We start from the raw sequence: 20,075 nt of genomic DNA, 5'->3' as shown, positions 1-20,075 counted from the left end.
CCACTACAAGGTGGTGTGGGAGCCTCCAAAGAGGATGGATGAACTCCAAGCACTGGGATCACTCTCACCTTCACCATTCCCACAGGGAGGGGTTGTGCCATACCTGGATCTAGAGGTTTATAATCTCCACCTAAAATTATTTCTAATTGAAGCGAGTTCTTGGCTGATGCTTGGCAGAGAGGATTAAGTGGTTCCCACCAGGTTCTCTTGGGATCTGTGTCACCCTGGAACACCAAAGGGGGAAGGGGAGGGAGCGTGACCAAACTTGTGTAAGGTTCAGTCTCCTTGCAGTGAAAGAAGGAAGCAGAAATCTTCAGCTCCATTGTACAAAGTTCTCTTTTTTTATATATATATATATATGTATATATGTACACACACACAAAACCCCGTGTCGGACAGATTCACCAGACTGAGTTGTTTTAAAAAGTTGCCTGTAGAAGGGTGTTGGATTTTGTTTTCTCTGCTGGCTTTAGGCAGTGCTGTCGCTGGGGAGTGGACACCAGGCACCGTGTTTGGGGAAGCAAACAGAGGCAGTGAGCAGCAGGGAAGGGCTTGGAGCCTTTTTTCCAGGTATTGTGGGAACGGAGCCTGGGAAAAAAAGCACCATCCCCTCACTGCTCCTGCTGGGAAGGGAAAACCAGGAGGAAAACAGGAGGGAGCTGCACAGGAGAGGCAGGTAAACACGTGCATTGACTGAAACATAAACCAAACTGGGGGGTTTTTTTTGTGCAATGTCTGTTAAAAAACCATTTTTGTGTTAAAAACCGACGAGCGACGAGAAAATCCAGTGGAACGCCTTTGTGCAACGGAACACTTCCATGGCTAGGAAGCCAAGGAAAATCCAGCTGGAGCAGCTTACAACGTTTGCCAAGGTTTGGGTTTTCCCATCCCCGTCCTCTCCCACCCCCACATTACAAAACATTGGTGCTGGGTTTGGATTTTTATTACTAAACGGGCTCCTCTGCAGTTCATAGACAATCGCGGGCGAATCGGAAATTCCATTTTATACAAACAGCTCCAAAAATATTGGGAGTGAAGTATGGTTAGGAAACACTGCTCACGCTGGGACCACCGTGCCTGGAGGAACAGGGGAGCAGGTTAGAGCATCCCCCCACTCCCCAAAAAACATACAGCAGCTGAATACAGAAAGGTAATGTCCACAAAATTAAGTTTTTCATGCTATTCTACTTTCCAGTGCTCTCCAATCCATGTGCCATGGCCAGGTAGGGAATGCTGAGGTATATTCCAACAGAGATACCTGCATCCAGAGGAAAATCCATCTCTTGAAAGGGCTTTCTTTTTTTTTTTTTTTTCCCCTTTTTTGTTTTCTGTTTGGTTTGGTTTGCTTTTGCACAAAGCAAGTGCTGTGCAGGACTTTTCCCCAGCTCCCATCACTTCCAATTGATCCCAGACCATAGATGACACCCCCATTTTTTAGGCACTTTTCCAAGGGAGTTGTCACTTTGCTGAACCCATTTTTGCCTTCTGGCCCACTCCACCCCCTCCCCTGGCCCCCAATCAGAGTCAGGGAATAGTTTCTCCTCTAAGTCCAATTGATTTTTTTTTTTCCCCCTGTGGAAAATTTCCTGTGTATAAAGTGACCAAGGAAATGTTTAATTAAAGAGGAACAGCCTGACTTGGCAGCTTTGCAAGACAGAAGATGGCTCTTTTGTATTTAAAACTAATTTCACAATTCAAATTGGACTTTTTTTGAAGTATACGAATGAGACATAAATATAGGCTTATCAATCTGCTTAAAAATTTCATTCACATCATGGAAAATCTTTTTCATTTATTAAAAATATCACATTTGGAGACTAGAAACAGTAAAGTGCATGAAAAGTTTCAAATAGAAATTCAAGAAAATCTTATAGCAGCAAAAAAGCAGAATAAAGAAAAACTTAAAAACACAGACACGACCTTTTCCTATCACTGTGCCTTTTTTTTTAAACATTAAGTGGCCAAACAACTTAGGTTTTTTTTGTTTGTTTTTGTTTTTTTTTTTTGTTTTTTTTCCCCAGAAAATTGCATCATGTTTAATGCCTCTTGAGGCACAAGGTTTTGAACTGGCCACCCAGAGCATTAAAAGGAAAGAGAAAACAAGGATTTCCAACACGTCCAAAGAGCATTAACATTTGGGAAGGAACCAGCAGCTTTTTACTTCAGCCCTGACTGACAACAGCTCCCAAACAAATTGGAACCAGGAGGATTTAGAGCTCGAATTTGATCACAGATACTTGGCTGTCTTTGGTTTTCTGATAGTATTGAGATGAGGGGCAGGGCCACGCTGCCAATCGTTTATAGTCAGGTATTAAGTGCTTTGCTAATGTGCAAAATTTATGTCAGATGCAGAGTTGAGTCTCCATTTTGGATTCAAACAGTATTTCTAACGTTCTTCCTACAAAACAAGCATCTCTAGTTTTGTTTTTTCTTTCTCCTAAAAGGTTGGCTCAATTTGCCACGTTCTGGAAAAAAGCATTACCTTGAAATATGTTAAATGCAAGTTTTTAAATCTCTTTTGTCCATTTAGAAGTGCAGCTTCCTACTGAAAAGAAAAAGCCAGTTTAAAGTAAAATTAAAAAAAAAAACCAAAAAACCCCAAAACAAAACACAAACAAAAATTAAATTAAAAACCTGGAAAGGGGAATAATACTTTGGTTCCAGCCCTAGTGCCAAATGATACCAATATGCACCAAAAATGTGCAAAAAATCTCTCATCAAACACATAAGGAAAGGAGCTCGAAGAAGCAGCTGAAGGTTGGCCATACTTCACTCCTATCTAGAGGGATTTACAAGTGTACAGGTCCGTGGGGCAGCCCGTGGGGCTGCACTACCTGCGGGAGGGCAGGTGCACGCCGTTCACCAGCGGCAGCAGCGGCGGCTGCAGCTCCAGCTGCGTCAGCAGCGAGAAGTGGTCCGAGGGGATGTGCGGGTGCGGGCAGCCCGTGATGTTGTTGTCCACCAGCCACTGAGGGTCCAAGGGGCCCAGCACGCCCAGCACGTTCATGTGAGTGTTGGAGTAGAAAATGTAGTCAATCACACCCTGAGGAGAGAGGGAGAGAGAGCGCAGTGAGGGCAGGCGCCGCCCCGCATCCCATCCCGCCCCGCATCCCGTGCTCATCGGCCCGGGGGCAGCCGAGGTCAGGGCAGCGACAGCCTCCCGGGGAGCCCTCCCGGGGAGCGGGGCTTACTTTGAAGTCGAAAGTGTAATTGGTGTAAGGCATCAGGTTGTTCTCGTAGGCGCTCTTGAGCTGGAAGCCGTGCGTGATGCGGCCCTCCGAGGCTCCGTTCTTGCCGTTGCCGCTGAAGTTCATCAGACACTCGTTGTAGCGCAGCTCCTTGAAGTCCTTGTGGTTGTCAGCTACTATGCCGTTGCTCAGGTATTCCACGACACCTGGGGGTAAGGGGAAGGGTTTAGGGAGCTGCTTGCAAAGGCAGCTTTGGGATATTGTAAACCACTAAGGCACCATGAGTTCAGAGTTAGCAAAGCAAACCCCTCCCCTTAGAAAGTCTTCATCAGGAACTCGCTTCTTTCCTACCTTCTTATTGCTGCTTCATGCACGGGTGTTTATTTAATAATGACTTATTTAAGAGCTAACTGTGCTTTTCTACACTTTTGTAGGTGCAGCCAGCTCTCCTGGAGTGTCCAGCCGAGCACGAAAAGCAGGCGACTCAAAAAAAAAAGCAGGCGACTCGTTTTTCCCACGAAAAGCCGGAGGGCTCGCGGTCTCTTCAGCCAGATTTCCAAAGGCAGCTGTTCCTAGCAAAGCTCTCACCCACACCTTCCCTGGGCAGTGCAAAACAACCCCCTCGCCTTCAGAGGAAAAAGTGGACCCTAACATCCTAAGAAGGTATGTTAAAAGTCAGGCCCAACACCCAGCCTTACCTGAATCGGGCAGCGAGTTGAGATCCGCGCACAGCACCAGAGGGATAGAGTTGGGATCTGCTGTCGGGCTACTGGGCCTGCTCGAGGCTTTCTCCAGGATGTTTTTCAGCTCTGAGACGAACATCATGGTCTGGATGAGTTTCACGTCCGAGTATTCGGGGTCCCAGTGCATGTGGGCATTGGCCACGATGAGCAGCTGCTTGTCCACGTGGAGTGATTTCATACCTGGACAAACAACGGCAGCAGGGAAAGGTTTCTGTGTTGCTGCTTGTTCACACTCGGGGTGTAGCTGCTCAGGGTCAGACACACCAGCAGATGGGTGTGCTTTCATTGCTAAAACCTGCTGAAATGCCCAGGGAGCTCCTTCCAGCCTCCTCTGAAGCCATGAAAATCCCAGCCATGCAGACAGAGCAGGGTGGCAGTTTTACCTGCGCTGGAATTGTCTGCTGCATCTGATCATACTTAATGAAAATGTGACAGTCAGTCAATCAAGAGGCAGGAAAAGATACCTGATAATCTCCTTCCACATCGGTACATTAGCACTGACATCTAATCCCTGGGGGAGGGTGGAAGGAGTCAATCCAGGGGAGGAAAAGAGAGTTGAAAATAGAAGTTGAACATTGTTGCCAACTACTGGTAAGAGCAAATGTGTGTAAACACAGTGACCTTGGGAAGGCTGAGCTGCTCAAGCAGAATGTAACAGAGTAAGTAAGCAGGGATAAAAGTCTCAGAGGAGAAAAGCAAATGCTGGGCATCTTGCTGTGAGCACAACCAGACCACATCCTCTGTGCCTGTCTGAGCCGCCCATGGGCTGCACCACCAAGGGGAACAGCATGGATCACCTAGGAACAACTCGTGCCTGTCTGTGGAGCTGAGCAGCAGCGAGGACACCACAGTCATACTCACTTGCTCCAAATAATTCCTTGTGCACCTCCAACACCACGGCGACCCCGATGTTGTCCTTGGTCATCACTCTGTTCAACATGGCTTCCGAGCCCTCCGAGTTGGCCATGGCCACCTGGTTGAACTCCACCGTGTGCTTCTGCACCAGAGTGAACCTGGGCGACGGGGAGAGAACCCCAGTGAGCAGCTGTGACACTGCCCCCGTGGCAGTGTCCCCATCCCTGTCTGCTCCCACAGGCTCCCTCTCTTCCAAACCACTCCGGCTGGTTCTAGACCCGACCCGAGAGCTGCGTTTTTCTTTCTGGAAGCAGCGGAAACCCCGAGAGGCAGCTCAGGCTTTGGGAAACCTCCATCCTAATTACTGGGAGCTGTTCTGAGGTTTTAGTGTGGATTTCAGAAGCTGCTGCTGCCCTTACTTTTCCGTTTTGAAGAATATGGCGCAGCCATCCACGTGTTTTTTCTCCTGCTCCGACATGATTTTGGCACGTGACTTTGGAGAAAAGAAGCCGTCATATCCCCGTTCTTTCAAGGCCGGCAGGAAAAGGGTGAAGTATTGCTCCGTTTCCACTTCCTGCAATTGTACACAAACACCTCAGGTGAAGTGAGGAAAAGAAGTGAAGGAAACCCTTCCTTGTGCCTGAAGAAGTGAAGGAAACCCTTCCTTGTGCCTGCCCGGGCTTGCAGGCAGAAAAGCTGCGCAGTTCCATGTCCCTTCCTAGACTAACGGCCTGCTGGGAATGGATGTGCATTCCTGGATTTCCTGGAATCCCTCCCACAGGCAAAGTGACAGGTCTGTTTTGAAGAGCAGCAGACCACACCTGATGTGTCTGACACTGGAATACTGATACACAGCTTGCATTGGGAAGACCTGGAATTTGCTATGGAGCACTACGGTGCTCCCAAGGGAACATTTAATCCTAAAGGTGGAGATTGATGTTTTCTGTTTCTGATGGAAAATGCAGTTATGTTTTCTTACCTGAAGACTAATGATGTCTGCATCACAGTTGACTATTTCTTCCATGATTCCCTTTTTCCTGTATTCCCAGTTGAGTGCCCAGGAGGGGCAGTAGCCGTAGAGCTGCCTGGTGGCGTATTTATCACACAACACATTGTAACACATGACTGTAAATGAAGCTGCAAGGAGAGAGAGAAAAGGAAAGGTTGTCAGCCTCTGGAGATTGTCTCTTTGGCTTGGGCAAGAGTGGCTGGAAGAGCTGTGACAAAGCCCAACGTGGAAAAGAAATGCCCAGCATGCCAAAAATGGTATTTACAGCACAGGTAATTTTTCTAGTACAAATGAACAAATTGCTGTTTTCACTCTGATGCAGGAAAAGGAAGCCCAGGCTAAGTTTCCCAGTGTGAACACAGATTTACCTGAGGGCAGGATTTGGTCTCGTTCTTTTAAAGTAATCCATGGCCTTGGAGGCAGCTGCTCTGGATGAACTGCAAAAAAATTAAACCAGTGATTGATTCAGAGTTTCTATTTGTAAGTTACAGTTCCTAAGTCAAAGTGATGACTGAACAATAATGTGTTTTGCATCCCCAACTCCCCGAGTCTTTAGGGGAGGCAAAAATCATTTAAAAGGGAAAAAAATTGTCATTTGTAAGATTTGTGACTATTTTTGTCTCTTCTTTTCAGATTCAGAAGCACTACTGAAATATTCCTGCACATGGAATAATCTGCTGAAGAAGGAGGGGTAAATCCTGGCATGGTTCAGCCATGCCTTCTCCAGGAACCTTGCCCTGCATCCATCATTCCTGCAGTGCCCTAACTTAGGAGACATGGAGTGGCAAAGCAGAAGGCTCAGTTACAGCAGGACTGAGGGCAGGTACTGGATGTTCTTAATGGCTTCGGTGTTTCTCGAGCTAAATTTGACATTCTGCTTGCATTCAAATGATTATTTCTGGTGGGGAGAACCAAAATGGCTTCAGCAAGGTGGGTAATTGAAGGGTTTCAGACAGAACAGGGAGAACACGTGGCTGTAACACTGGGAACCCTTAGACAGTACACGTCAGCCTCTTCCACCGGGTGTGAGGGTGTGTTTTGGGATGTGACTGGAGCCACCTGCCAAAAACACTACAGCAGGGAAGGAATACTCTCCCTCCAGTGGTTCACAGTCCTGTTTTAACAGCAAATCCTACTTTTAAAGCCTTTGTGCACCACATCCCCAGGGCTGTACCTGCTAGATTGTCAAGCATGTAGTTCAGTAGCTTTCGGGTTCCGTCTGGATCCTGGTAGAGGCTGAGAATATCTTGGGATAAAGGATTGCCTGCCAACAGCACAAAACAACAGCAGGGGGATCAGCTGCCTGCCTTTCTTGAGGCTTTCCACCCAAAGAAAATCTCCCAGAAAGAGAACAGACAAATTAACTCAGCAGGTTAAAGGGTTTATTTCCCTGACTGTGGATTTGAAATGAGCTCCTGAGGAAGTTTAGCAGCATTAAGAAAGAGAAGCATTTTTCTCCCAACTGCCTGGTCATTTTTGCTACCAACTTAATGCTTAAAATAACCTGTAAGAAAACCTACAGGAAATAGAGGAAGATTTTGAGGCCAGTCCCCCCTCAGATTCCCGAGAATTCATGAGAATATGGAACTGGGAAGAGCTCACCTTTCAAACCCAGGGTTTGCAGCTGGAAGAGCCGTCCAAGTTCATAAGGCAAAACCCGTAACAGATTGTTATTTAAAAGCAATTCCCTGCAGCAAATGCAAAAACACTCTGGGTGAGTATTACTGCAGAAGAAACTCCTAAGGTGCTGTACACTGCTTGTCCTCAAGGAGAACACTTTTCACCCTGAGTTTTATTAAGGAAAGATATGCCAATCTTCCCGTGTCAAAGCACGACTGAAATACATCCATGAGGGGGAAAAGAGCCACAAAGCCCAAGAAGAAACCAGGGATGGAAACAGTGATATATCAACAATCAGAAAAAAAGGCCAGTGAACCCAGAAGTAATTATCAGAACCAAAGCTCTGCACCAATCTGGAGTTTTTCAGAATTATTTGAAATACAGGCACGGGAAACAAACTGAAACTCTCGGTCCCGATCCCACGCTAGAGACTTTTTGTGAAGTGAACCAGAATAATTCCCCTCACCTGAGAGACACCATGTTTCCTAGTTCTGCTGGTAAACTTCTGAGTTTGTTGGATGACAGATCCAGGTAAACCAGATTGTGAAGCTTGGCAATATCAGGTGGAATGCGAGTAAGGTTGTTGTCATTGAGGTGCAGAGCAGTCAGGTGTGTCAGCGACCACAGCGACGTGCTTAAGCTCCGCACTCTCCCTGCAAGAGGAAAGCAAGGAACTGAAACACCTCTTCAGTCTGGACCCCCTCTGGATCTGGAGTGGTCTAGGGCACTGGCTGTGGGAATTTCAACCCCAAACCAACTCACCCGAGATCTCTAATTCAGCCCAGTGCGACTTCTTCCCGTTGGCCACCTCTTCCGCCGACATGATGGTGTAAATTCTGCGAGGATCTGGAGGATCATATTTTTCCTTTGGCATCCCTGTTAGTCTGAAAGACCACCACAACTGACTGTTACTGCACAGCATTCCTTCCTTTCTGTCCTGCCACGAGCTGACCTTTCCCAGGGGTACCCTGCAACACCACGTCCCAGAGTTTATGCGCAGTGGGGTTGGAAGCAGGCAGAATTCTGGGATGGAGAAGAGCATTTCTTCCTAGGAAGTTGGGGTTTCTGCAGTCACCTGCTGGCTTTCCCAGTTTATCCCCCATAACCCACGGAGCTGTTGGCTCTGTGCAGAACCTGCAGACAAGATCAGAAGCATTCTGCTGTTCCCAGATTGCTCCCTCCTATAGCTTGTACAGGCAGATAGGAATTGAAGGGAAGGCTCTTAACTTCTACTTACAAAGTCTCACTACTCCACTGCTCCAAATTGCAGTCTGAGGGAGAATTAGCTTCATTTCCCCATTAACTATCCAGCTTTTGTGTTCTGTGCTTTTTCATGCTCGGGATCAGTCAAGACCTTTGTATTCCTAATGGCCCAGGAGCCATAAAAAGAGCTCAGGTAAAGCTCCCATTTAGCAGTTCTGGGGCACAAAGGGCTCCAGCCCAGTGCAAAATGTGAATATCAGAAGCCTAAGGATGAGCCTGTGCACACCAAATTCATCCAATTGTCCTGACTGTCAGAAGGGAGCTCTGATGTCCCATTCAAAAACCATCCACTTGCCAGGGGACACAGGGAGAAGTTTTATTGCATGCCTCCCTAGGCTGTTGTGCTGAGCAGGGCTCTGTGTGTGATTTAAAAATACAGTGTTAACCAAGTTTGCTGGTCTTTTCCTCCCCAGACACACAACATCCACGAGCTTTGACTTCATCCAAATCCAAAGCAGCTGCTCCAGAGGATGCAGCTCTTCCCTCATCCAGACTCTCCTCCAGCCAGCTGCAGTAGGTGTGAAGCTCCTCAAACAGCTCCAACCCGAATTTGAGGTAACAAGCTGAGGGTTCTGCTCAGCAAGTCCAGCTAACCAAAGATGCCACTTTCCTTCTACGTGGGTCAAGTCCTGCAGGGTTTTCCAGCTGATGCTGACAGCCATTCCAGCATTCTGGCACGGAGCAGGAGCTGTCAGGGCTGTCCCCCTGCCAAGGGTCTCAGTTACAGGGCTGCTGCTTCCCTCCCTGACCAAGGCCTAAGGAAACTGCAGGGGCAAATGTGAGCCCCACATCTAATTATAGCCCCCTGTCACTTCCAGGTGAGGTCACACGGCCAGCAGAGCTACGGGATAAGAGGATTCTGTGCTCACACTGCCTGGCACGGGGCCATGAAGGGAACCAGTTACTTAAGGACACGGGATTGCACCTGAAATGCTTCCATCTTTGCTCCAGAACCCCAAAATCAGAACAGCCTTTCCCCCCCACGCAAGCAGGCTGCGCTTCGGGAGTGCCAAATCTCTGCTGCTCGGGTTTTGCTGGGTTTACCTTGGCTCTTCAGGTGCTGGTGTGAAAGTGGGCAGCACTTGAACAGACTCCTCACAGCCCTGCCAGGCCACAGGAGCCCTGTTCCACCTGCCCTTGCTGCTTCATCTGTCAGAGCTCAAACTGATCTGTAACTCTGCAGCACTTGGACCCAAGGCACGGCAAGCTCTGCTGTCCAAACCCAGGATTTGGGTGAGTGCTCTGTGCTGAAGTCCTTAAAACCACAGTGCTGAGACCTCCTGAGCACTCCCAGCCCATCCACACCAGCCCAGAGATGCCCAGTGAGCCCCTGACAGCATCTGAAAGCTGCAGGACTGCTCCTTGGCAAATAAATGATGTTGAAATACAGAAGTGCTGTGCCAATGCAGAGCAATGTGTGGCCATCAGGGCCTTCCAGAGGAGCGAGCCCTGAGCTGGGAGGCAAAGGACACGAGCATTTTTCAGCTGTTAGTCACTTGAATATTGCTTTGAAATCGTGGTGAGTCAAACAGGCAGCAGTGTCATTGCCACAGTTACAGAAAGGGGAAAACAAACCTAAATCAAATGCACTTTTTTTTTTCTGTCCTTCTGCATCACAGCAACGTTGAGCAAGACCTGAAAGTCACCGTGTGTAATTTTGTTCTTAGGCAAAAAATGGATTCTGCCTGGGCTCCCAGCTCCTGCCATTCCTATCTCTCACTCTGCTTGTCCTGGAACTAAAACAATATCCAGAAATCCCATCCTGGTTTTGCTCAATCTTCATGGAACCACACTGAGTTCCCTGGATCTGTGAGCTCCAAAATCCAATGCGCGTCAGTGCAAATTCTGGCAGGCTTTTCTCCTAAAGGCTCCCCTTGGAAAACTTCTGAAGCTACTAAAACTTGCTCTCTGCTACAGATCCAGCCCTGATTTCATGTAAATTAAACACAGAATCTCTTCCTCGTTTTGTGTCAATTACAGAAAACCTGGAGATGAGGATATCAGTGTGTTAGTAAGAACAATATTTAAACTCTGGGGGTTCCTAATGGAACTCTTTTGGTCCAAAAAAACCCAGAGGGGACTGGCAGAGCAGGATTACTCAGCTGTAACCCTACGTGTGGTCCTGGGTGAGCCTAAGCAGCTCTCTGAGGTGGATATAAAAGGACCAAGGGCAGGTACTGTGTTTAGGTCTGTGCCTGCCTTTTCCTTGGACTTTTGGAGTTTTATGCTGTTTTATTTGCTGGGCTGTCTTTGTGTATGAGGCATGCTGGCTATCATTTGAAGCCTGGAGAAAAGAAATGAGTAATGGAACGCGGCTGAAGGTGTGAAGAGTGTCAGACAGCAAAGGCTGAGCTACTGGGTTGCAGCAGAGGCTTTTCATATGAAGAAATTATTTTTTTGGGCAGCAAACAACAGGAACTTCTGGCTTTCAAGCACACATTCCCTTCCCCAAAGAGTGTAGAAGGTGCATTTCTTAAATTACAGTGCCCAAAAGGTGTTTGATACCTCAGTGCCTAAATGAGGAGGCAAATGGAGAAGAGCTGTGCCTGCCTCCTGCTGCAGCCCTGTGACATTCTTTGTGATCCTCTCCTTTTTTCCCCCAGCCTCTGCACATGGCTGAGTCAAGCTGCCAAAAAACATTTTGGAAGCCATCCAGCAGCCAGGCCTGAGTGGCTCTTCCTTCCTGTGAGCACAGCTGAGTGTCCATCCCCTCCCATCTGGTGATCCCTCCCAGGAATTAGGCGCGTGCTGGCTGCCGGGGCGCGCGCGTGTGCGCGCACACGTTGTCCGACGCCGGGCGGCCGGGCTGGGAGCTCCCAAACAGCACCCTCTGTGTCTCTTCTTCATCTCCATGGCCATTTCTGTGCTTTGGAGTCAGGCCTGAGTGGCTGCAGAGGCTGCTTGTCTGCTCTGCTTCTGGGGTGGGACAGTGTGGCAAAAGTTTCCCCATTTCGGGCTGCCAATAGGCACAGGCACAAAAACTGGGTTTCCTCCTCTGTGGGGCAGGAAAATCAGCTGATTGTTCAAGGGTATGGTGAGGGGATTCAAAGAAACCTGCCAGGGCTGGGGTGTGTAAATCAGCAAGAAAATATTGGGGAATGGGGAATTCTGGTGGTCTTCAGCATGGATCTGAGCTTTTGTTGTGGTGCTTTCCTGCAGGACTGTGTCCAACCACCTCTGTGTACACTGCCTCTCCAAGAATTCAAGGAGCACCCTGAGTCTGCCCTCCCAGGTACTGTGTCTTTCCAGCTTCTTATTCCAAGTACCCTGACTGGGGTAGAGATTAGCAGGGAATCAAATATAAATGCCTCATCATGTTTTTTTAATTAAAAAAAAAATAATCCCTCAAACAATTCCAAAACAATGTTTGGGGAGATTTGAAAGAATCCCTAAGGAAGTCTGACACAGAGCACAAGGGAATTCAAGCTGGGACTAGGGAAAGGTAAGAGGTAACCAGGAACCTGCAGCTGGCAGTAAATTCAGTGGTGCTGGGGTCCCAGGGGGCTCCACGTTATCTCTCTGAGCCCAGAGAAGCACAGACAAGTCAGAAGCAAAGAGCAAAAGCCAAGGGGAGGAGTGGGAAGGGAGGGAACGAGCTGTGTTTGATTAATTCCAGAGCCAACTGGCACTCACTTGATGGAAATGCTAATTGTCCCACTGACACACACCCACTAGTTATTCCCCTCATTCCCTCACCTCCTCTAAATGAAGCAGCCTTTTCTTAAATCACAGGTAACACAAGTATATCCAGGTTTCCACCCTTCCTCTTCCTCCGTGTCACGCCCCCACTTACAGGACCAGCTGAACTATTTACTGCATGGAAACCCTACACAGCTGCTTTTTATTGCTGTGCTTGCTTAAGAGTCACTCCTCACTGCAAAGGAAGAGTTCCTCCCTGCTGGAAGCAGCCTGTTACCTCTCAGAAGAGTGCATGACAACTCCTGGATAGCCACATCAGCTCACTGTGTCTGCAGGTGCCTTTTACCCTTTGTGCTTCCAGAGCTGCTTCACAGGGCAGGCTGCTCCCCAAAACAAGGCTCTGCTTAACCAGAAATGCATGCAAGGGGCCACTGTAGGGCAAGAAGCGTTCCCAGCAGCCAGCCTGTAAATAAATGTCATCAGAAGCCCCCAAAGGGCTGGTTTAAACAGCGTGCTTATTTATTTACACAAGTATCTTGCACTGTTTCAGAGAAATGACCCATTTGCAATGCTGCTCCATCCCCTGGGGAGTGCTGGGCTTCTAATGAGATCCAGGACAGAGTGGCTTAAAGGATTAGGAGCTGAAGTCACCGGGAGTGTGGGGAAGGAAGGAGCCAGCGCTGGATCAAGACAAAACACCGGCCCAGGCTGCGGGCATGGCAGAGAAGCAGCCAAGTATGGCTGCAGCTTAAAGCAGGGAGTTTTCCTGGGATTGGGGGGACACAGAACTGCCAACAGCACGGGCAGAGGGAGCTGGCAGGGCTGTGGTGTGCCAGTGTGCCTCTGAGCTGAGAGGGGAAGGGCTGCTCTGCTGACGAGGCTGATTTACACCCATTCAGTCACTCCGAAATGACCCAGACCTGCTCAGGCTGTGCTGAGAGCCAGCACCGTGCCTCACTCAGCTCCTCAGGATCAATACCTGGAGAGGAGTCAGCTATTGACCTCGTTTTTGAGCAAAACTACACAAGGAATTACGAATCCATGCACATTGAGGTCTTCTCAATGAAGCAAGCCTAAGATACCAAGCTGGAATCATCAATACTTTTTCATCCTTCAAAGCAAAGTTTGGGCTAGGAGGAAAGAAATGAGATTATTTCCACAGCCACGGTGACATCTTCCCTTTTCAGTGGGAGACTGCCAGCACTTCCACAAAATAAGCAAAGCCCAGCAACACTTCAGTTACTCTGCCTCAACAATCCAAAGAAATCTGCCACTGAAAAACTGAATTCAAACAGCTTTAGGGTTACAAGGCTTGCCTTGTTCAACCACAGGTGAGTTTGGATGAGTCAGAGCTCAAGATTTTAAAAGGAAGGAGGAGAAAAAGAAAAAAAAAAAGCCTAAGGAAAAAGCACACACTGATAGTGGAAACTGTTTTGCAATCACTGGCACAATAAATGTGCCTTTTCAGCCTGAACAGGCCACAGGATGCTGCACTAGTGCTCAAAGTAGCTGGGCTTGTATGCTCAGAGAAGAGAGAAGGGATCTGTTAAAAAACCCAGTTTATAGGAATAAAACCTCTTCTCCAGAGGGTGTGTTTAAATGTACTTTGCATTTAAAAAAAAAAAAAAGTTTGCCTAATAGCCTGAGCAAAGCATATTATTTGCATATTGAAAGATAGTTCAGCTGCTTCTGTATCTGATTATCCCAGTCTTTCCCATGAGCATTTCCACCTTACTTAAACTTCCAAACAGAATCCCACACTGGTTTGGGCTGGAAGGGAACTTTAAACCCATCCAGTTCCATCCCCTGCCATGGGCAGGGACACCTTCCACTATCCCAGGCTGCTCCAAGCCCTGTCCAGCCTGGCCTTGGACATTTCCAGGGATCCAGGCACAGCTTCTCTGGGCTGCCTGCTCCAGAAAAGAGGCTCAGCTTGTGTGGGCTCCTCTGTTCAGCCACGTGAAGGGATTTCACCTAAAGGCAGGGAATACCTTTGGCAAGTTTTGCTGTAGCTTTTCAAACAGGTTGGTTTTCTGCTGTTTCTTAACCTACTGGCAGGTGAGAGCTTAATTACAGAGCTCTCTGAAAGGAAGCTGAAGAAGAAAATGCAGTCCAAAGGGCCTGGTGCTACCTCCCCTGCTGTACAGAAATGCAGAGTAAAGGAAGAGCACAGACACAGTGGGTAGGTCAAGAGGCAGGTAAGGATTCAGGAATGCTGGAGCCTTGTTGACAGCCTGAGCTTTTCAACCAGGTAATTTTCCAAGCAGAAAATACTTGTGAGCTATAGTCATCTTCCCACATCCAGGGTTGTTTTGTTCAGACCTGCAGCTGCCACGAAATAAATGGCCAGTGACTTAAAACTGAATTATTCCCCCTTTACCTGCACAGGAAGCACCTGGGGGTTCCTAGAGCAGGCAGGAAAACACCTTGCAAAAAAAAAAACCACCTAGTCTCAAACCTCCTGGTCTGTCCACAGGTCTCAAAATATTCAATAGATGTGCTTCTCATGCACTCCAAGCATTCCTAATTCCTCTCCTTCCCTGCCTTTTGCTCCAGACTGAGGAGGAGGAGGAAGAGGCTCCCTGCACAGGTACAGACATGTCCCTGGAGACTGACCTGCTCCCAGTGGCAAGATGTGACTTGGATGGAGGGGAAAAAAAGGTAAGGCCAGCTCTTCCTGGCACCTGGGAATGTTCTGGTGTGTGAGAAGTCATCTGGGCTTGCTTTCCTTTTGCTTTCTTAACCTTCCAGAACAAAAAGGGATTCAAGGAAAGGCGTTCACAAGTGGGAATTTTGCCTGGGCAGACGTACCTGGGAATGTTCTGGTGTGTGAGAAGTCATCTGGGCCTGCTTTCCTTTTGCTCTCTTAACCTTCCAGAACAAAGAGGGATTCAAGGAAAGGAATTCAAGTGGGAATTTTGCCTGGGCAGCCGCTTATCCTGAGTTAGCTCTTTCCCATTGCCAGGGCCAGTTGTAAATTAATGTAACACAAGAAGAAAAAAATTGAATTTTGAGCTATAGAGAAGCGGGAAGAACGAAGGATATTCTCCACGTGTCAAGGCTGACTCAGGATAAAAGACTTTTTTTTGGTGACATACATCCCCCCTTGTGAGCTCACACAGGAAGCAAAGCATACAAAGTATGTTTTCTGCTTTTCCCCCTTTCTCAGTTTTCCTGGGAGCATCCTATGGAAAAAAAAGAGCTACAAATCTGCAGAAGGAGGGCTTCAGCACTCTCTCTTTAGATGGTGCTTAAATCCAGAGCCTTTTGAAAGGGCCTTTAGATTGATTTCTTAGGAAGAAAAAAAAAAATAGAAAGAAAGCAAAACTAATTTGTGATTAGAAGGCACAAAGATGTTCACTCAGATGGAAGCATTCCTGAAAAGCAAGGGGAAAAACTACCCGAGCAATTCATTCAGCTGCCCTAAAGGGTAAACAGCAAACTTGAACACCAGCCACAAAGCCTGATTATTATTAACAGCTTGACCAAAAGCTTATGGGTTTTGTACTTTCCTTTGTACTCCTGGAATCTGGTGAACTTAAAAAAACCGTGTTTGACAGCAAAGCAAGGAGGAGGGTGCCTCTGCAGCAACACAAGGCTAAACATTCCTCCCTCTCCTGCAGCCAGCCCAGCTGCCTCAGCCCAGGAACTTTTTCTGCCTTTAAAAAAATCGTGTAAAATGTTTAATTGGGCCTTCCCTTCCAGGCTGTTGGAAGCAGCAGTGTGGGGAGCTGTTGACCTGGAGAGCTAATTGTGGAAGGGCTGGTGGCCAGGATAAAGGAGCTTTGCTTTGCATTCCTGTTCCCAGCACAGCCCCTGGAGAGTACAGGTGGGTGCAGAACCTGGGAAGGGGAAAGGCCCAAGGGACAAGAGCTGCCTCCATAAAAATTCCTGCTGCTCCTGGCTGAGGGCACAAGAGGTTTCCCTTCATGCTTTGTTTAGGGTAAGGAATAATCCAGATTCAAATCAACAAGGGATGGTGGCAGGGTGTTCTGAAGGATTTGTCTCTTCACGTCTGAAATTTCCCAACCCTCCAGCTGCAAGGGGGGGGAACCCAAAACTGAACTCCTGCTGAAGGGAAAATCTTAATTTAGAACATGCACTTACACCCCAGCCTTCATACCCTGCAAGTCTGCATCTGGAGTCCCACAGCCCTTTTATTCACATTTCTTCTGTCTTTCTCAGAAAAACCACCAAGCAGAATGGGGAAGACAGTACACCCCACCCAGGTGGATGCTGAGCACAAATGGTGCTGTGCACTCACAAACTGCACTAATGATTGCCCTCAGGAAATGCCAGAGCAGGGGTGAGCTCACACGACCTACAAACTGTGGTTAAATTACTCCCAGCAGCTCACTGGGCTTCTTTTCTCTCCCCTGCTCTGGGTGCAGCTCCCAAAATCCCTGACTGCACCTGACTTGGAGCTGCTTTTTGTTCATCCTGCAGCATTTTGCTAAGTGCTGGTTGGACATCTCCCCCCTCCAAGGGATAAAATGTGTTCCTTTATCCCTGTGCAGGACAGCACACAGAGCATCTCTGCCTGTCTTTCATCCTGTTTTCCATGAGCACCTGCCCAGTTACATCTCTGCCAGGAGATGCCCAAGAAACTGCAAAAGCTGTTCTTCTAGCCAGGATTCCAGGAAAAATTTCTTCCAGTGCTCCCTTTTACTTAGAGTAACTTCAGTTTGGTGTTTGTTTTTGTTTTGAGGGAGGTGTGGGGTTTTTTTTGTTTTAAAATCATTAGAGGTGAGATGGAGAAGCTGCACAGACAAATCCCTGGAAACCCAGGGAATTAATCAGAAGGTGAAGTTACACCACACTGTCACTGCAACAAGCACCCAAGCCTTGATTACAGCCTGCCATCAAGAGAACCACAGAATCTGGACCAAAAAAAAAAATGTTACAAGAGGCTTAGCATTTAATGCTCTAAAGCACTAAATCCACAGCAAATCCTCCTGAATCTAAATATGCCTAAGACATATTTTAACTTTTTTTTTTTTTAAAGTTTTCACAAATGCCATCTTATGCTCCCAAAAAACTAAGCTCCACTGGTACTTTTGCTCTCTCAGTAGTCTGCAAATCAGGTTACAGTCCCGTGCCTCGAGAGCCCTTTTGGCACTCCCCAAAATTCTTTCCACTAATCAGTGAGAAAGTAAAAAGTAAGCACTTATTTGGATTTATGCCCCCTTTTAAGCCCAAGTAACCCAAAAGTGTCCAGCAGATTACAGCTGATAGAAGCAGAATTTCTGGGGGTGGTTCAAGAAAGTTTGCCTGGAAATTATGCACGTTACTGATGGATAATTTTATCACCTAAAACCTTGGGGAGGGTTTTAATAAGGAGAAATACATCCCTCTATTTGTGCACATGGACTCAAAGAAAAAAGCCAGTGGCTGCTGTGATCTACCTAACTCCAAGTCTTAATTCTTGGTGGTTTAGATTTAAATTTAAGTAGAGGCTTACCCAGTGTGGAAATTAATTAATTTTTCTCCACTGGTGCTTTTTTATTCTCCTGATAAGAGAGACACACACACACACACCTTGGGATCACTTTCTGGCTTCTTTCTCCCAGGACTGGTGTGAAAGCTAAACTTGGTCAAAAGCCTGCCTGGCTTTTTGCAAAACCACGGCTGCTCATGGGAAACAACAAAATCCTCCCAGTTTCTCCCACAAAATGGAAGCTTCATCCCATGGAAAGAGAACGCCCATAACGTCACTTACTTCCACAAGTGAATTCCCACTGCAAACGTGACGGGGCTCCTACAGATTCTGGATGGGAAGAGGAGAGCCACACGTGGCAAGTACACCTGGAGCAGCTTTCCCTTCCCTTCCCTTCCCTTTCCTTCCCAGGCAGGCAGGTGAATGCCTGAGCAGGCTCCATCCCTGGAAGCAGCTCTGCTCCCAGGGCCAGGGAAACACCCTCCAGGCAAGGCAAACAAGCTCTATCAGTAAGAGTGCACTTGTGCAGATAACTGCTCCTGCAGCTGGGACTGCTGCTGGCACAGCTCTGGTGGCAGTCACGGGTGGGAAACTCCACAGCCACTGCCAGGGATCCGCAAAGTTCTGCCTTTTCCCTGCTGCAGCCAGGGTGAGTTTGTCCAGCAGTCTGGCCTCAGCCCTCAGCTCGGCTCTGGCCTTCCAAGGGTGGCAGGAAACTAAACTTTGCACAGGAAAACACCTATGGGCCGTTTACCCTGAGTTTTATCCGCCAATTAAATGCACAAACGAAATGAGAAAGAGCCCCTGTAGGAAGAGATAAAAGGGAATAAATTAAATTGTGCTGTACTTCAGCACTCAGAGCAAGCAGCCCCCGCTTTTAATAGTAAGAAGGGAACAAAACTGAAAGTGTTTAACGGGGTTTGCTTAGCAGGCAGCAGAGCACTGCAGGATTTGCACTGTTCTGTCAAGCCCAGCAGGCACGCTGCAGGGCTTTTGGAGTCACCTCTGGAGGGGAGCTAATGCCCGGGCTGGAGCTCAAACACAAGTTCTGTTTGGGAGAGCCAAGGCTGGATCGTTATTCCAGAGCACGGAGCAGTGAGGTGTCAGCAGCGCACGCTGTCCGTCTCCTCCAGAGCCAGATTCTGGAATCAGGCTGGAAAAACCTCCCTGGTGGGGAGGGAGCAGGGCTCTGTCCAGGACACCAGGTCAGGCTGTGGCACAGAGCAAAACTCCAGGCACATCCAGCCTGTGCCCATGGATGCCCTCCGGGACAGGGACGTGTGACAGCACCATTTCCCCGTTTTTCACAGGGAGAGCACAGAGATGAAATCCCTGTCAGGCCGTGCACCAGAGCTTCACATTTTTATTTGTCAGAAATTCCCTGCTTAACCAAGGCCGTGTAAAATCTTTATCAGCACGGCAACTCAGGAGAAGTCGTACCTCCCCAAAACAAATACTCAGCCTATTCAAAGTTTCCAAAAGGGCCCGATAAAAGCCACTGCTCTAAAGATTTCCAGAAGGTCAGATAAAACGTGGTGTGGCTGGGAGCAACAGAGCCCTCCACCACATCCAGCAGCAGCACTGCAGTTTAACAAGCGAGCCCCAGACTGTCACAAAACTCAGCGTTTAAGTGCTTGCTTTCCTTCAACGCCTGGGCTGGCAGCCCAGCTTTTATTGCAGGTGACACTCCTGTCATCCTCCTCCACCTCCTACGGAACTGCTGCGGAGAAAGCCACGGAGAAACCAGCGGCAAAAGGCGTCTCCCCAAATCAGCCTGACCCCGAGCACCCCCTCACCCCAAAGGCGCTGCTGCCGGGCCGAGATCCCAGCACGGCACGTGGAGGGGATTGGGGCCAAGCCTTGGCCCCGTGGCCGGAATTCACCCCAGGGCCACGGACCACCCCACGGCTGGGATGAGTCCCGGGGCTGAGGTTCACCTCCAGCCTGGGATTCACCCCACGGCCGGGCTCTGCCCCTCGGCTGGGCTTCGTCCCACGCCTGAGGCTCACCTCACGGCCAGGGTTCACTCCGGGGCCCGGCCTCACCCCACCACCGGGATTAGCCCCAGGGGTTCACCCCACGGCCGGGACCCGTCCCCCCGTGCCCGGAACCGGCCCCACGAGCACGGCTCTCCCCACGGCTCCGAGACGAGCGCCGCATCCCCTCGAGCAGCTCCGGCCGCAGCGCGGCCGCGGCCTCCGGGGCAGCCCCGCGGTGCCGATCGCCATCTCGCCGCGGCGGGGGCTCTGCCCGCACCCCCCGCACCCGCGGCCCGGCGGGGCCCGACATGGCGGCGGGGCCGCTCCCGCCCGCTCTCACCT

The 20,075-nt window shown here is 48.8% G+C and overlaps 1 protein-coding gene across 6 annotated transcripts; it reads right to left on the bottom strand.

Moving 5' to 3' along the window:
• Positions 1-127: 127 nt before the first annotated feature.
• On the bottom strand, positions 128-19,936 carry CNOT6L (CCR4-NOT transcription complex subunit 6 like). 6 transcript variants are annotated; one of them, XM_041427164.1, is made up of 13 exons: positions 18,037-19,936; positions 8,178-8,299; positions 7,882-8,068; positions 7,398-7,483; positions 6,970-7,059; positions 6,164-6,232; positions 5,766-5,923; positions 5,206-5,360; positions 4,793-4,944; positions 3,887-4,111; positions 3,192-3,394; positions 2,835-3,043; positions 128-224 (listed from the first exon to the last, which is right to left on the bottom strand). In XM_041427164.1, the coding sequence occupies exons 2-13, from the start codon at positions 8,287-8,289 to the stop codon at positions 143-145; spliced, it is 1,728 nt and encodes a 575-aa protein (XP_041283098.1). In that variant the 5' UTR covers positions 8,290-8,299; positions 18,037-19,936; the 3' UTR covers positions 128-142. The 6 variants fall into 6 exon arrangements, with proteins under 6 accessions (XP_041283098.1, XP_041283055.1, XP_041283070.1 ...); XM_041427136.1 differs by lacking the exons at positions 128-224; positions 18,037-19,936 and adding exons at positions 319-1,077; positions 2,483-2,545 and having other exon boundaries at positions 8,178-8,344; XM_041427155.1 differs by lacking the exons at positions 128-224; positions 18,037-19,936 and adding exons at positions 319-1,077; positions 2,483-2,542 and having other exon boundaries at positions 8,178-8,344.
• Between the last annotated feature and the right edge of the window lie 139 nt (positions 19,937-20,075).

This window comes from Onychostruthus taczanowskii, unplaced genomic scaffold (genome assembly GCF_017590055.1).
Source record: "Onychostruthus taczanowskii isolate IOZ18803 unplaced genomic scaffold, ASM1759005v1 scaffold114, whole genome shotgun sequence".
In the NCBI taxonomy this organism is placed as follows: domain Eukaryota; kingdom Metazoa; phylum Chordata; class Aves; order Passeriformes; family Passeridae; genus Onychostruthus; species Onychostruthus taczanowskii.
The sequence above is the reverse complement of the archived record's forward strand: the minus strand, read 5'-3'. Positions and strand labels throughout refer to the sequence as shown.